General features: G+C 44.7%; 4 protein-coding genes across 5 annotated transcripts; 2 read left to right on the forward strand and 2 right to left on the reverse strand.

Moving 5' to 3' along the window:
• Positions 1-524: 524 nt before the first annotated feature.
• Positions 525-2,541, forward strand: GL218_03395 (Cytochrome P450 4F5; the record flags this gene model as incomplete). The annotated part of the gene is made up of 6 exons (XM_033579954.1): positions 525-719; positions 779-1,193; positions 1,257-1,663; positions 1,724-1,745; positions 1,818-2,009; positions 2,105-2,541. The coding sequence occupies 6 exons, from the start codon at positions 525-527 to the stop codon at positions 2,539-2,541; spliced, it is 1,668 nt and encodes a 555-aa protein (XP_033436484.1).
• Positions 2,542-3,857: 1,316 nt separating this feature from the next.
• GL218_03396 (Protein SYG1 like protein) lies at positions 3,858-7,221 on the reverse strand (the record flags this gene model as incomplete). The annotated part of the gene is made up of 5 exons (XM_033579955.1): positions 3,858-4,675; positions 4,753-5,047; positions 5,105-5,194; positions 5,241-7,102; positions 7,182-7,221. The coding sequence occupies 5 exons, from the start codon at positions 7,219-7,221 to the stop codon at positions 3,858-3,860; spliced, it is 3,105 nt and encodes a 1,034-aa protein (XP_033437435.1).
• Positions 7,222-8,400: 1,179 nt separating this feature from the next.
• On the forward strand, positions 8,401-9,417 carry GL218_03397 (putative glycoside hydrolase family 18 protein; the record flags this gene model as incomplete). The annotated part of the gene is made up of 1 exon (XM_033579956.1): positions 8,401-9,417. The coding sequence occupies one exon, from the start codon at positions 8,401-8,403 to the stop codon at positions 9,415-9,417; it is 1,017 nt and encodes a 338-aa protein (XP_033436486.1).
• Positions 9,418-12,816: 3,399 nt separating this feature from the next.
• Positions 12,817-15,864, reverse strand: GL218_03398 (Calcium-independent phospholipase A2-gamma; the record flags this gene model as incomplete). Of its 2 annotated transcripts, none has more annotated exons than XM_033579957.1 (4): positions 12,817-13,031; positions 13,166-14,446; positions 14,788-15,374; positions 15,437-15,864. In XM_033579957.1, the coding sequence occupies 4 exons, from the start codon at positions 15,862-15,864 to the stop codon at positions 12,817-12,819; spliced, it is 2,511 nt and encodes an 836-aa protein (XP_033437441.1). The 2 variants fall into 2 exon arrangements, with proteins under 2 accessions (XP_033437441.1, XP_033437442.1); XM_033579958.1 differs by having other exon boundaries at positions 13,166-14,725.
• Positions 15,865-16,352: the final 488 nt, after the last annotated feature.

Genomic DNA, 16,352 nt, shown 5'->3' on the forward strand with positions numbered 1-16,352 from the left:
ATAAATAAATCGTTAGATACACGCGAGAAATATTACTTCTAGTCGATTACGACTTTACACCGAGTTCTAGCTGACGCCATCATGGGTAAGATTTTAACTCTAAGTGATGTATCTCATGATGAACCATGACAGCGTTTAAACTCGCCTTCTCTGTTCTGCCCGAGATAGGAATATCATTCAGGGTGGGAAGAGGTGTTTACGGTATTTGGCGAGCGCTGTCCACTTATATGAAGTCAGCTTTCACGAGATAGGTCAACCTTTAAATCTCGCAGTCTTTTACCATAGATAACTCTATGGAACCCGGTCTTGAAATGGCTGCATTATATTTATAGCATGATAGACTCAGGTAACGTAGCCTAGACTCCCTTGTCGGGAATACCAACTAGACTTGTATATTATTACAGGCTAACCAGGTAGTGATACCCCATAGCCTTACCACGTTAGGATTCTATATACTGAACCTCTCATCCTATTATGAAAATAATTTCTACTGACTCTTCTATCTATTTTACTCTAACATCTAAATGGATGCTCTTATTTGTTCTGGACTAACAGCCCTAGAGCTGGTTGCGCTCCGGCCTATCAGGGAATTTGATAGCCTATGGATGTTTAAGAAGTTCGTTGCTGTGTTTCTCATACAATACGCCATCCTAAAACTCTATCGTATTGTATTATACCCAAACTTCTTCTCGCCACTTAGACACTTACCAGGGCCAAAGGTATTATATGAAGCAAACCCATCTCGCTCAACATAGCTTCATTCTAACCTTGGAACCAGGATCATAATCTCGTCTTAGGGCAAGAAATCAAAAAGTTCGGAGCCGATAGCCCCGCTAGCGTTCAGCTACAATGGATGCGCAAATGGCCAGACACGCCATTTATCAGATATATCTCGTTTGCTGGCAAGGAAGTCCTACTGGTAAACAGTCTGGCCGCACACAAGGCTGTTCTACAGACACATGTTTATGACTTCGTCAAACCCCCTTTCTTTGCGCGATTGGTTGGAGAGATCACGGGTGTAGGCCTATTATTCTCGGAAGGGGAGGCCCATAAGCGCGAACGAAGATTGTTGGCAGGCCCCTTTTCAGTCCCGAGTATGAGAAAACTATTACCCGTCTTTCAAACAAAGGCTAAGGCCATTTCGAGCGTTTTTAAACAATTGCTCGGCGAAAAACCATATGCTACTTTGGAAGGTATGATAATGATCGAATGCCACTATTATGACCTACGTTATTGTAAAACTAATATCCTCTTAGCAATTGAGACCTTCTCCAAGTCAACTATGGATACTATAGGTGTAACGGTGCTAGGAATCGAACTAGATACTATATCGTCAATGTACCCGCTAGGATTCCAGGAACTTTATGACCGAGTGCTTCACCAAGGGTTTCTGGGCCAACTTATCTGGGTCATTAATGCTTTCCTACCAGTCCGAGGTAGTATTCCTTTAGAAGCGAACCGCAGATTCATCCAAACGACTACCGACTTGAGAAAGATGCTGCAGGATATCATTCAGCAACGCGCGGCGGACCTAACAAACGGGACTTTCGAAAGAGAAAAGGGAGAGTCTAGGGATCTTCTTACATATATGTTGGAAGAAGCTGAATTACGCCGACAGGAGACAGGGAAGGATATTTGGTCTATAAATGATATAATTGGCCACGTAAGAGTCCATTCCCCGTCATTCTAGTAGTCTAACACTGACAAGATTGCCTGTTCCAAGCTTCTGAATTTCACATCTGCAGGTTCGTCTTACACCTACCTAGCCGTATTAGGACTCTTAGCTTCATAGCACTAACTTGCGACCCCTTAATCAGGTCATGAGAGTACGGCGACCACTTTATCATGGTCTCTTTACGTTCTTGCAACAAACCCGACCATACAAGATAGGCTACGATCGGAGATAGACTCCCTACTAGAAACCGACCAAGAGCCAGATTATGACTCAATTTCTGCTCTACCATATCTGCACAATTTCATTCGTGAGGTGCTTCGTGTCTATCCTCCATGTGGGTCTTCTCCTTACCCCTTTTTTTCCCGAAAATGTCTTTATTTTCTTGAGAACGACATAAAACCTCCCAGCTAAACTAACTAAACTTTAAAGCATATATGGTACAACGTGAAGCCACTCGGGACCTCGTAATAGAGGGCGTATTTATACCCAAAGGCACACAGGTCGACTTCAATATCCCGCTTATACACCAACACCCGCTGGTCTGGGGTCCGGACGCCACTGGATTTGACCCAGACCGTTGGGACCGGCTGACGGGCGATGCGGCCACGCCATTCGCGTTCGAGGCCTTCCTTCAGGGCCCACGGACCTGTCCCGGCCGTAACTTCGCCCTCATCGAGGTTAAAGCCTTCCTCGTCGAGCTGGTCCCGCGATGGCGCTTCCTCGGTATCGAGCGGCGGAGTGGAGAGTTGCTGTCTTCTGGGGAGGAGCGCGTTGGCAGGGGCGTTAAGTTGGCAAATCCAAGTTTGACTTATAGACCGGCTGATGAGTTGTTAGTGAGGTTTGGGCGGGTTAAGAAGCTACTTTAGGATTTAAAGTGTTAGATGAAGATTTAGCGGAAGTGAAGCAGAAAAACTATAACATTGATTTGAATTTAGATATTATCTATATTTACGGTATATTTAAGTCTTGGGTTGAAAAAAAAAAAGAGAAGTAGGGAAGATATGATAAAGACGCTTTCTAAAATCATAGATAGTAACGTGGTCAAAAAAGTCTGTTCCGTAATGGTCTAAATTGTCATTACGAAAATGTCTATGTCTATAGGCACACCCCCTTTTTCCATTCAAGGGTTTCGACAGCTGCGGCGACGGCTGGTTGTTTTACTCCTTTCCGACTTGGTCCTATCTCATTGGATGGCCTGTCTTTGGAGAATTACCTGGTCGTAACGCTCGCAAGCTGAATCGAACCGGAAACTTCGCGGGTGGTGTTACCACAGGCGCTTGGATCATTATCTGCGACGAGCTCAGCTGAATTTATCCAAGCATACGAGGATCTCGACTGACAGATTTTACCATTGCGCTAAAGGGCACCTTATGATCGGGTGACTGAAATTACTTAATATATGTAGCACTTGCTTACCATTCCATAACATGTATGTCCTTAGCTACGAAAGAGATAGATACACATTCCACATACCTCTTATACCAACCAACAAGACATCGAAAACCCCCCAAAAATATTATCCTAAGTTAAGAATAGCGTAATAGACTCAATTAATCAGATCCAGATGAAAAGTACCCCTAAGGACCTATAACGAACGTCAAAGGGGTAGTACATAAGTAACAACAGCAGCTATTCCTAACGAGAAAAAAAAGAGAGAAAAAACATACAACACTGGGGATTCGCTGGTCGTCACCGACCCAACTACTGGTCCAGCGGTATCGGGTTTGTCTAGGGGAGAGCGGACGGGATCCCGAATTTTCCAGATCCTATGGTCGTATGTGATGATTTTAGTTGCTGTTATGGTATATATCGTATATGCTGAGGGTATCATGTTCGAAGGGTGGGGGGTCCCCTCTCCATTATTACCGATTAGCACTTCAAGCCACGACCTCTCCAATAAACCAACCTCAGTTTAACCCGAAATCAATGTGCTAACTTAGGTAGGTAAATATATGAATAATTATTATGATATGAACATGACGCTTCCTTTAGTTATGCGGTAATGTAAGTCTACGATCGACATGACCGCCTCAAAGCGAATAATGCGACCTTTCGAGCTAGATCCAACCTCCTATTTTATCTAACCAGTCATTTCATACAACATTTATACCTCGCTTCCCTTCTAACCCAAAATAACGCTAGACAAAGAATCTCACGCTTAAATACGGCCTAAACAACAACCTTATACGCTCTCGTCACTCATCTCGGGCTTAGTCAAGCCCTCCGCCCGGCGGGCCTCCATACGCTCATCAAGCATACTTCCTGTGTCGTCGTCATCATCATCATCGTCTTCCTCCTCACTCTGCAATCCCCTCTCTTCTACTCCTAATTCACTAACATCTTGCGAAGATGTAGACTCCAGTGGTCTCCGTCGCTTCTGGAAGTCCTGTTTATGCGCGTTGGCCATAATACCACGAATCGACCACGCACGCAGTATCTCGGGCCGTCTGCGCCACCGCATTCCGCTTCCCCCAGCCTGCTCCTGTGCTGGGGCTTGTATCTGCGTTCTAGTCTGTTCGCGGCCAAGCGCTGAGGCACCTACTGTGCTTACGTCAATCGCACTAGCCGTAGCTCCCTCGATAGGCAGTACAGGAGCTTGCTTTAACTGCGTTGCCGTTCTGACGATATGATTTTGGTCTTCTTCCTCGCTACTGGGACGTTCAACGAGGGGTTCATGAGGCACCAAGGGGTAGGGTAGGGGCACGTCGCGGCTGGCCTTGTACTGAGCAACGTTGCCACAATGTTCATTCTCAACGCGGAACAAGGCCCACATGCCGCGACGTGTGACTTCGGCCAAGGCAACGAGAAATGAGACGATGGTACTGTGTTGCTTGTTGTGGGTGAAAATGGCGTAGAAGATCCAACTAAAACGTAGTATTGGATCAAGCACCATGATCCCATAATACAACCACCGACGTTTGAGCCCTAGGATGTCACGAAGGAACCGGTGTCGCGTGTCGGGCTGGAAAAAGGAGAAATCCATAAATAAGTCCCATATTGCTAGAAATACGTGTTAGAAAGTGATTTGCTTTTTCTACAACTCCGAAAAAATGAACCGGCGCTGTTCGAAGACCTACAGGTATATATGCTGTTCACAATGGAAAAGGTGACAAAGAGGCCAAGATTCGAATCCGTGGCTCTCATGCGGTACAACGATAGGGTCACAGACGACATGATTGTCATGCCATACTTGCCACCATTGACCAGATGCGGGAATACGTTCTTAGTATCGCGGTAACGACGAATACACTGCAGCGCACGCCAGACTGGGGGCAATGCCGAAAAGAATCCTAGCAAGCGAGAATTATTTGAATTACATTGGACGGGGTTATTCCAAGAATGTGCATAGAGGCAAAAGAAGAGTTCGATATTCTGGTTTCCCAATTAGTTCTTATGGCAGGTCATGGGTCGCTGGCCATCATGACTTACCGAAGTAGCATAGGTAAGGGAGCAATACATGTCACCGAGGAAAAAGTCGCGGAATTCGACAGGATATAATCCGGCGAAGAATAATCGATACTAGAAATGTTAACGTAAGTTGAGCTGATGGGGATTTGGTACTTACATGAGAATACATGAGCCATTGGCGACTCTTGTGCCATAAAATCGGTGCTGGAAGTACGAGGATAGCGAGCGTAATGGCTATTAAAATTATTGGGTAGTATAAATATAACTCTTCTGACCCATACCTGGTGAAATTGATCCAGAAAAATATACCAAAAAGCAAGAGGAAAAAGCTAGGGAAGCTAGACAGTTGTCTCCAATCCAGGCTGTTTCTCGTGTCGAACTCGAAAATGAAAGGATAATTGATCTTGTTAATTGTCCACATGTAGCAGTCAATGCAGAATAAGAACATTAGAACGAGCATTAGAAAATAGCCACCGTATATCTGCATAAGGTAGCTAGTTCGTTCTTGTACCACGGGATCTGGATCGAATAAGAGCTGGGCACCGTATACGAGACCCTGAAGGGTAAATACTGCCCCGGTACCGATGAAGAGTCCATTCCGAAACGCGATCGCGGATTCATCCCCCGGCCGCCGGTTTAAGCGATGGAGCTTCCCTGAGGCAATCTTGCGATTGCCCTTTTCGAAGTATCTCGCGTACAAGTCTTCGACCGAATGAATATATTCTTCCACCGTAGTACTATTCACGAACCATGACTTGTTGACTTTCTCGTTCATATACTTATAAGGCGGCCGAGCATTAACAGCCTTGTCATACTTCTTATTGAGTTTTCGGAAAGCAGTCCGATTGAGTTGGGCATAAGACTGGAGAAGTTCTAGACCTCTGTAGAACTCTTGCAAAGCCAACTTTAACTTTCGCTTTGCCGTTCTGTATGACACTTCGTGGCTAGATGGTCTCTTCATATAGTCCCTTTGCGAGTCTGCACTCATTGCGCCAAGCACTGGAGTGAAGTGCAACTTTGAAAATGCCTTTGAATTCGCGCCAGGCTTGAATATTCGGGACTTAATCGGATCAACCCAACTTTGAGAATTATTGGTACCGGATGAGACCCCCTTATTATCATGACTACTACCATCCTCGCCTCTTTCTTTACGTTGTTTCAGCTCTGCTATTTCTTGTGTACGTCGATTCCGCATCTCGTGCAATTGGTCCCGGAGAACAGCCAAGCGTTGTCCGGCCTGCTCTTCCTTCTGGCGATAGAACGTCTCTACTTTGTCGAGTTCGCTATCTAGGAAGTCAAAAAAGTCTTTTTCACGCTGCCTAACCGTTTCGATCGCTTCCAAGCCATACCCGAACTTTGCGCTCTCAGTTCTGTTAAGACGCTGGGTCAAGTGCGGGCCGGTCGAGAATATACGCCGAAGTCTGCCAGGCGACGCGTCTTGCTGAGCCATAGAACCCCGGCGAAGATAGGAAGCTAGTTGTGAAGTGCCTCCTGGAGTTGCCGAGTTCATAGATGTACTGCGCTTTACGGACTGCCGGCTGATGGTCTTCTGAAGCGTGTTTGTCGGCCGAGATGGAGGTTGTTCGTTTGAGATCGCAGGGTCGCCCATCGCAGGGCCTGGCAACTCGAACATATTCCAACTTTCCATAGTTGAAGGGGGTGTAGGCACAAAGCTACCATATCGACCCTCATTTCCCGGCGATGTCGTTAGTGATTGACGTTCTGTCCGCGCGGGAATAGGTGTCGATTGAGCTCCTAATGCGTGATGAGTTCCCCGAGTTGCACGTCCTATGGGTGCGGGGCTTGCTCGTAGAGATTCAATTTCATCTACGATTCCTGCTTCGGGGCCTCCATTCTGCTGACGAGAGAATTGACCAGGACGAGGGGTCGCCTCATGAGGTGGAAGGTCCCCCTTTCTTCCTTGACCTAATGGCGTTCCATATGCCTTGTTAATTGCTCTCGAGACAGTTTTGATATATTTCTTGCCGGCCTTGTAGTTTAGATATTTGACTCTCCATTCTAGTTCCTATGTTAGCATTCATATCTATCTGCTCCCTCTTTCTTATGACTACCTAATCATATTTATTTCACAACTTACCTGGCACGTGGTCCTGCTCAAGCTCTTTGGCAAACTTCATGACGTCAATGAGATGAGGGTAAGGGTTTTAAACCTTTCAAACTTTGGATCTATTTTCGTACGCATGGAACAGTGGATTAAATTAGAGAATTAGGGAAGTTGATATTCAGATATTCGAGGTGGTACCCAATAACAAGTCAATCATGAAGGAAGGATATATGAAAATGGGCCCCTGAAATGGCGCGCACCGCCAGAGGAGAATTTGATCAACAAACGAAGAAATCAAAAGACCCGCCTCGTTTGTTTAAAAGCTGAAAAGTTTCGTGCTCCATTCTATTTACAGGGTAAGATTACCCATACCATGCACACCCTGGCATACCCTGGCACACCGTTCTTCAGTGGGGTTCTTCCCATGTCTGCTTATATGCATCCTCTATCTTGGTCTAGACTTCCGATATTGGACCAGTGCGAACCACTATAAACTCCCGAACGGTATCCGGCACTTTTAGCGTATCCCCATATTCAAATAGCGTGATTGCACTTTAATCAGGTCGTTTAAGCTACAGATTTGATACGGCTGCTACCTATCTTACCTAACGTATTAAATTCGCGGGGATATACTGAAGTTAGTATGCCGATACATACCTTTAATGACGTTATTTTTCGCTCATTCTAGATAAAAGCGTGCTCTTCCTATCTCGGTTATCGCCGCTTCAAACCGGGTGGTATAATGTTTAGATTTAGAAGTTGGTCAAATTTATAGAGTTGAATTGAGCTTTTGTTTATTGGCTCTTTCTTTTTAGATTTATAGTTCGCGACTAAACTATATATCAATCTAATATTTTATCAATCTAATACTTGTTATTGAATTTCCAAGCTATGTATTACTGCTTAAACCTATGCGCGATAGTGATAAGTGTCGAGACAATGAAAGGCGCATTTAGTGAAAGCGACTTTAAGAATTATAGGACTTAGAACCAATTAGCATCCAGCCACGACAAGGCTACTAAACTTATTTTGACAGTCAGCCCCAATTTTTAATTATTGACTATCTCAGGTCTTTCCTCATCCACTACAGCCTAATTCACCAAGCCGATGAGGGTGAAAATATTAAGTCGGCGCTACTACTATATACCTCATGTATGGTACCTAGGTACTTACTCTTACTTTTTAATTTTCAAAATTTGACTCCATATTAGAGTCTATCCTGTCTTTCTTTCGAGCCTTTGACTAAAGCATCATGGCATCGTCGCCGACGGGGATAACTCCTCGCCTTGTTGTGTACTACCAGACTACCCACGACTCCAACGGTAACCATATCTCAATATTGCCCTTAATCACAAAACCTGACATATCGATTACACACCTAATCGTGGCCGCGATTCACATCAACGAAGATCCAAATGGCTTAACACTCAATGACCACCCCCCCTCAGACCCGCGATTCATTACCATGTGGGCAGAGATGCGCATTGCTCAAGCTAGCGATATCAAGGTTCTTGGTATGTTAGGCGGAGCGGCTAAGGGTTCTTATAGTCGACTAGACCAAGATCAGAAGACCTTTGAGAAGTACTATGGTCCTCTCTACGATCTTATCCGAGAAAGAGATCTCAACGGTCTTGACTTAGATGTTGAAGAGCAAATGTCGCTAGGAGGCATCGTGCGCCTTATCGATAGACTCAGAGCGGACTTCGGTCCTGACTTCATCATCACTCTTGCGCCGGTCGCAGCAGCTCTCCTTGATCCAAGACGTAATCTTAGCGGCTTCGACTATGAGGCCCTGGAAGTTATGCGCGGCAAGCAAATTGCTTGGTATAACGCTCAGTTCTATTGCGGATGGGGCGACGCTAGCACTCCCGTGATGTATGAAATGTGCATCGCAAGGGGCTGGCCGCCGGAAAAAGTTGTCGTTGGTCTTGTGACGACGCCAGATAACGGACCCGGCTGGGTACCTTTCGAAGTTTTAGGACCGACGCTGGCAGTCCTGCGTCATCAGTTCTCTAAATTTGGAGGTGTTATGGGATGGGAGTACTTCAATGGACTGCCAGGGGGCAAAGTGCGACCTTGGGAATGGGCGCAGCGCATAACGAAGCTGTTAGGTGGCACTCGGGTTCGGCATACAGAAAATACCAACGTGAAAAAGGCTCAGGGTAGAGGGGTTATCGAAGTAGATCCGGATGCTGGTAATGGTCCAGGTCCAAAAATTCCTCAAAGTTTCGAGTATTACTCTGATGGCTTGGACGAGGATGCCAACTAAGTTGATCTTGGTAAAGAATGAGTCACTATAGGTGCGTCAGAGTCGTACTTCCTAGGATTTTCGTGTGCTGTCCAAGTCTCGTAGTGACTCTATAGACCGTCAAGGAGAACAATCATACTGCCGATAGTAGGCCAATATCATCCTAAAGTGTGATCATGAACGATGAATTCCAACATCTAGCACATTTTAACAGCGTATAGATTCACCGCGATTAATTATGATTAACTTCTAGGGACTTTAATGCTATACCTTAGAAGCATTTAGAAGAAGTTCACGGGGTAGCGATAATTATTAGTCCTTCCCCTGATTGGGTGAACTGTACAAACAGACAAGATCTAAAGCTCCCTACTGAATATTGATATGTAACACACCTAATGATATGATAATCTTAGCGAATAATCCAGCAAACATTTCGTCAGGTATTGATATATATTTATCTCATATTCTCGAAACTACCTCCTTACTTCCATCATTAACCATATCAATCTAATATTCAGATGACGATATTTCTTTTCCCAAGGACTTTTAGCGCTTCTCAAAGGAAAGTTTTCGATAGGCGACGCTACCTATATCACCCTATGGAGGGAACCCAAAAGCTCTCGAGGGTCGGGGCTCATACCAACAGAGAGCAAGAATCCAAGCAGGCCAAAGTGACCCATGCCCTCTCCAAATCTGCGCGATCAAAAAAGCACAAAACCGACCAAATTGCTGAGAGAGTAGCACATATACAGCAATGGAGACGGGATAAGATTAAACTCCCTAGCCATCCTAGAAGTCCCAAGGATGTCAAGGAGAATATAGGAGAACGCCTCGACCTTCTCCGCGGTCGCGTTCCATCGCTGGACGCTGGTAAAGAGACAAGGGCAAGTACTAGTAGTACCGAAAAGGAACAACCAGGTTTTCTGCACAGGAAAGCCAACACTGGAGACTGGCGGCCAAGGCTAAGGCTAACAGAAAAGGGCAAGGGGTTGGTAAGGAATTTATCGTGGTCGAGCCTCAAGGAGAACGTTAGGCCAAAACAGAAAGATCCCCTCCACCAGTGGATGGTTGATCACTCTGGTGGCACAATTAAGTAGTACTGTGTTTGAATAACATATTTGAGTCTTATTTAAGTGAAAGGCTCCTCTAGTTTACAGTTGATTTTAAGAGAGCGTGTCTTGTAAATGTTGGCTTCGTTAATCCTAACATATTGGTTGTCAAGTTTAGAAATTATACTAGCTGAAAGGACGTAGAAATAAGTAAAATCCTAATAGTTGTCGCCGAAGGAACAATAAATAGAAATATAATCATCTAAAGCTACAAAACACATCGGATGCCTCCGTCTTCCTTTCTATATTTTGCGCTACCTAGACTGTAGGTCATACAAGCAACCTCTACAGGCATTCCAAAACAGCTTCTGATATAACCCGCAGACTAGATATCGTTCTCAAAATGATAAGTGCGAGCAAAGCGATCGAGAGGTGAAAGTATTAGCCTCACCCAAGAGAATTACCGCTTTCTCTCATTAACACTGCTTGTTTAGCAACGCTATTATTTAATTCACCCCATATTGCCTGTTGCTTTTTCTATATGTATCGTTCTAAGTTGTAGTCCTTCCAACGTCACTATGATCACTTTGAAGTTTCTCGTGAAGCTCCTTCATTTTATTAGACACTTCTAATGCCGTTGCTCGCTCTTTCGGGTCTCTGGTTAGCATTTTAGTCCCAATATACTCGATGAATTCGTCAGTATAAGTGGTACGATTCTTATGTTGATGAATAGCCCGTATCGGGTCCGGACGACTATGGCTGGATGGGCTTATCTCATCTTCGTCTGAATACAGTTTTGTCGTAACTGGATCCCAGCCTAAGGGTTCCAAATACCATCGTAAGATTTCGATAAAAATGCAAGCGAGCCCCCAAATATCCGCTCTTTCCCCACCCTTATATCGTCGTCTTTCAGTCCTCTTTCTTAGTTCGGGAGCCACGTAATTCGCTGTCTTGAAATGATGGCTGAAAGAAAAGTTTGACAGAACTAATGTATCCATATAGGAACTGTCTCTAGTCCTACGAAACCATAATACGTTAGAAGGCATGATATGCCCGCGCCGCAGAAATATTGGCCGTGGACCGGATGTCCATTTCGACCCGCGCCGCTGTCTCCTATTGTTCTGGTGGAGTACCGCCAGAGAATCGGATATTCCCCAGCATTGCGCCGCTATCCACACCGGTGTGTTGAAGTTAGAAAGTAAATTAGTATGGAATAGATCGTATAAGCATCCTGATGGCCATGGAAAGAAGAGATAGTAGGCCTTCGGGGTTTCAACCGTAAACAGTAATGGCAGAATATTAGCATTCCGTTGGCTTTGTATATTTAAAAGATTCCATGCATATGCTCTGCATAAGAATGACTTCCAGCGCCATGATCTGTGCATTATATACCAATTCGATCCATTGCATAGCTAAAAACTTGTAAATTAGTTGTACATGTGACGGGTGTGACAGTCTTACTGGGAAGTCGCTAGAATTGCATGATAAAGGATCCAACATGACCTTTGAGATACTTCGGTGATATGACTGACAAACTCCTCGGTCAAGTATGGGTAAGATTATTCTCGTGTTGTCAAATTTATAGTGATAAATCTCCCCTGCTGGTCGCGCGAAGAAAGGCACGAGAAAGATCCATTGCTGCTGATAAAAACGGGAGAAATCATCCTTACACCACCCGTTGGGACGGATAATAACCCTTTCTCCCTGAATTGAAGCGAAAAGCGACTTTTGAAAAGAAATAAGCGGAAGACACCTATCTTTAACGCCTTGCTGCACAAAGTCTGTTATAGATTGGGGTTTCTCAATTATTACCAAAATTACAAGAACGGCATAAAACCAGTCGTAAACCATCTGCGCATCACCGGTGTCATGCCCGACAGTCCGAAGTATTCTTTCAACGGTATGCCGGGTCATTATACGGTATAACCGACGCTGAGGTATATAATGGCCCTTCGAGACACTGCATGAGTTGTTTAGTATTTGAACCCGTAAACTCGTAAAATCAACAGGCGAGAAGACATCATCGAAAGAGTCCTCAGGGGAAAGAGTAAGATCATCCTCAAGGAGGCGAGAATCGTCATCTTCAATCTGCCCGAAAAAACTGCGACCACGGTCAAGGCAGTAATTTAGAGCTGGTTTCTCCTCGATTAATTCTAATGCCATGGTTGGGTCCCTTGCAATCGCTGCAGCGATGCGTCTATCTTCCTCATTTCTCAAAAGATATAGTACCCATGATGTCAACTCCTCCACTTCCGCCCAGGTTGTCAAGTTAGTATTATGTGGTATGTTTTCAGCGAGACATACCCAACGCTTCCACATCCTCCCCTCCCGGAGGCGGAGGATAATTCTAGCTGCATTCGCTCCTTCTTTCTCAGCCGCTCGGGCGTAGGTAGTAAAAGTCGCCAAGATATACGAGAGGAACGTCGGATCGACAGATAGTACGGGATCTCTGGGTGGTGAGCTTCCCCGTAATGTATTGGACTTTAATTTCAAGCGGATGCAGCGACTCATCCGATTCGCCGTCGAATTTGGCAGCCGGACGTCTGAAAACTTTGACATGTTTGAGTTGTCTGAACTGCTCTCGGTCTGTAGGGCAAACTCGGAGCTAAGATCGCCATCTTTTACAGGGGATGAATTAATAATAGTTGATGGTAGCGAACGGCGTTTATGGAAGCGTTCTGTCCCAGCTGAACTGTAACTACCGGCGCTGGATAACCTACCGCATACCCCCCCGAGAGAGTCTGATGATGATGATAATGACGATGTAGTTCCTTGCCGGGCTCTCTCAAGGCAATCGAACTCTTGAATTCCAATATAGTCAAGACAGGTGTCCATGATGCTGATATATCCCTTGCCGATAGCATTGAATCCTAGTCCTGGGCTGAGAATCTGGAAGCCGCCCTCGCGAACAAAAAACTCTCGGACAGATAAGTGTATAGCATCTACAACACGCGTGTCCCCGATGTCTGAATTCAAGGAACCGGCATCACCAATGATGGAATCGTGATCAATATCTGTACCTTCAGAAGATGCTTGACCTGTTTTCCCTACGACTTCAAATAGGCCCATAGAGACGTGTCGAATTTGTTTCTCTAGTTGCTCATCCGTCTTCGAATATAGCTTGGACTGCGTAGCTTTCGCAAAAGACAAGGGCTTATGACAACCGATAAATGGGAAAATATGGCGCCATTCTTTTAGGCGGAGTTCGCCGGCAAGGATGGCCCATTGAAAGAAGTGTAGGGAGATTTCTCTATCCTCTTCTTTAATTCGACTCAAGATATCTCGGAAAAGATCTTGCAGACGGCGGGGTACCTCTGGCAACCGTTCATCTTCTAGATATTTGATATTTCTTCCTTTATCCAGTTCTTCTAAAAGTAGGTCCACAACCAGAACAACCCAAAGAAAAACACCTGAAGATATCTCTGCGATCTTATTCTTTAGACTGATAAAATCCCGAGGGTTATTTGTGCCGTCACATACAAAGTTTTCCTCGAGATAAAGTAAGATATCGAGTTCGTTATTCTCTTCAACTACAATCGAGGGACAGTTGCCAAGATTAACAACCGCAACGCGCGTACTTGAAAAGCAGACGTCAAGCTTCCGGCCTTTGAGATTTGCACGGTTGGCTAAACCTCGAAAGAAGAAAGCTAACTCTCTCACCCTGTTGCTATCGCATTCGTCCATAGCATCAACAAATATTACTGTGCGTGGTGCGAAGGATTCATCGAACAATGATTGAAAAAGCTTTCGGAGCTCTTCTTCAGGCCATGATACTGCATAGCCCTTATAGGAACTGACGCCAGTGAGTTTCTCTTTGTAGGCTTCCACCACCCTTCGCAAGCCCTCTTCATGGTGGGGTAGCAACTGATGCAGCAAGGAGCGGTAGAGTCCTTCAGGACTGTGAAGCAAGTTGCTCTGCTCTGAATCGGTTTTGGCGCTGAAGAAGAAGGCGGCGGTACAATACTTATTTGGCTCCTGTAGCTTTGAGACGTGACGGTACGCTTCTAGCATCAGAGTTGATTTCCCTGATCCAGGCTTGCCACTTATCCAGATAAGTCCACTGTGGGTTTGGACATCTCTACACTGGAGCCAATCTTGGAAGATTTTGTGTTGGAATAGCCAGCTGCAGGTACCTGAAGTTGATTCTCTACTAGGTCGACGCCACTGGTCCATCATAGGGAAACGTAATGACTTTAGGCATTCTTCGCATGAAAGTCTATAATGTGTACCTATTTCATCAAGATGTAACTTGATTTTTCTAGGAGAATCAGCTTTGCTACCTAATTTAAATGTGAGTATTGGTCTTATAATAACCCGAAGCTGAGTACTTATCTAGACTTACATAGCTTGTCTGATTTAGAAAGAACTTCTGCACATTTTGCAACCATTCTTCCATTCTCCATCTTGTGCAGGTAGTTTTCGGTTAAAGCTCTCATTCTCACTGTCTCTTTATGCTCATCCATCCTTAAATCTTCCATCCCTTGAGGGACATTGAACCGAAAATAGCGGCCTGAACTCTCAAGCTTTAATCCTTCATCGCTACGTAAGAACCGATCTGCTGTATCTTGCGAATCCGTTATCATTCTTACTGCCGCCTTTAGAAGACGGCTAAGACTAGACGAAATTCCTTCGATTTTATGAAAGCCTGTTCCAATGCTAATTAAGCAACCGAGCTCACGATCCTTTAGGTCTTTCTCTTGACGACACTCATTCAATGCTTCCTCAACAGGGTTGTTTCTCCTAAGTCCGCCATCAAAAAACTCATCTCCAGTTCGGAATTTGACATACTTGAAGAATACCGGAGCAGCAGATGTCGCACTTGCGGCTTCCCAGATGGTACAGTCGTAGTTAACTATTGTGGGATGGACACTCCTATAGCTCCTCAAAGCATCTACATTAGAAGTAATCTTCGAAGTGACACAGACTTTACTGCACATCAAATTAGTTATCTCTGCCGAAGATCATATAATAAACGCGGAGCTGCCACCTACACTCTACAAGACGGTATCCCATCTTTGACAATAAAATCCTCATCCGGAGCAATATTCTTCTCTTTGAGGACGTCTTTGACGCATTCTTGGAGAATATGGATATCGTAGAAGGGTGCCCCTGCTATTGCGTTTGCAAATTTGCCAAAGAAGGGTCGTTGACCAAATACCTTCTGGCCGACGACCTCGTATTGATTGATCGCTTCCTCTATACTCATCTCCAGGCGACCAAGCATGATAGCAATTAATCCCCCAGTAGATGTTCCGACAATAAGGTCAAAGACCTGGCATGGCTTGAGGGGCGGGTCGCATGGTTTTATATCTTGCAGTGTTCGGAATATTCGCTGGAGAATGATTAGGCTGGTATAACCCTTGATTCCTCCCCCATCCAAGCTTAGGACGCGAAGGGCTTCTGGTTCGATAGAAGCCATTGTTTTTGAAATTATCTGATGTTTAGCTAAACCAAGTTATGGAGTACGTTTGTCACATTCAAGGTAAATTAATTCAAGTTTTATATCATTATTAACGCTGAATAGATACCTATCCAACACCCGCCACATAGAACTTTGATGTGTTGGCAATATGACATCCAAATCAAAAGTTATACTAAATGCTATTGGGCCGGTATTAAGGCTGTTTATCGAATCTCGTGCCTTGCAGATGCTGCGCATTAATTAGGTAAGTAAGTGAACGTAGAAGACCAAAGGATATTTCCGAGCCAATGAAAGGTAATATGAAGCTTGAAAATATTGAAAAATATTAAGATTTTAGCAATATTCTAAAATATCTAAAAATGCGTATAAAACGCAGCTGTTCGGGAGTACCACGCCACTGTATTTTAGTGATAACATCGTGTAAATACTGTAATAGTATTTGGTTGATTGAGTGAAAGGGTAAGTTCTAGTTGGTAGACCCGGGT

This window comes from Daldinia childiae (genome assembly GCF_008694065.1).
Source record: "Daldinia childiae strain JS-1345 chromosome Unknown Scaffold3, whole genome shotgun sequence".
Taxonomy (NCBI): domain Eukaryota; kingdom Fungi; phylum Ascomycota; class Sordariomycetes; order Xylariales; family Hypoxylaceae; genus Daldinia; species Daldinia childiae.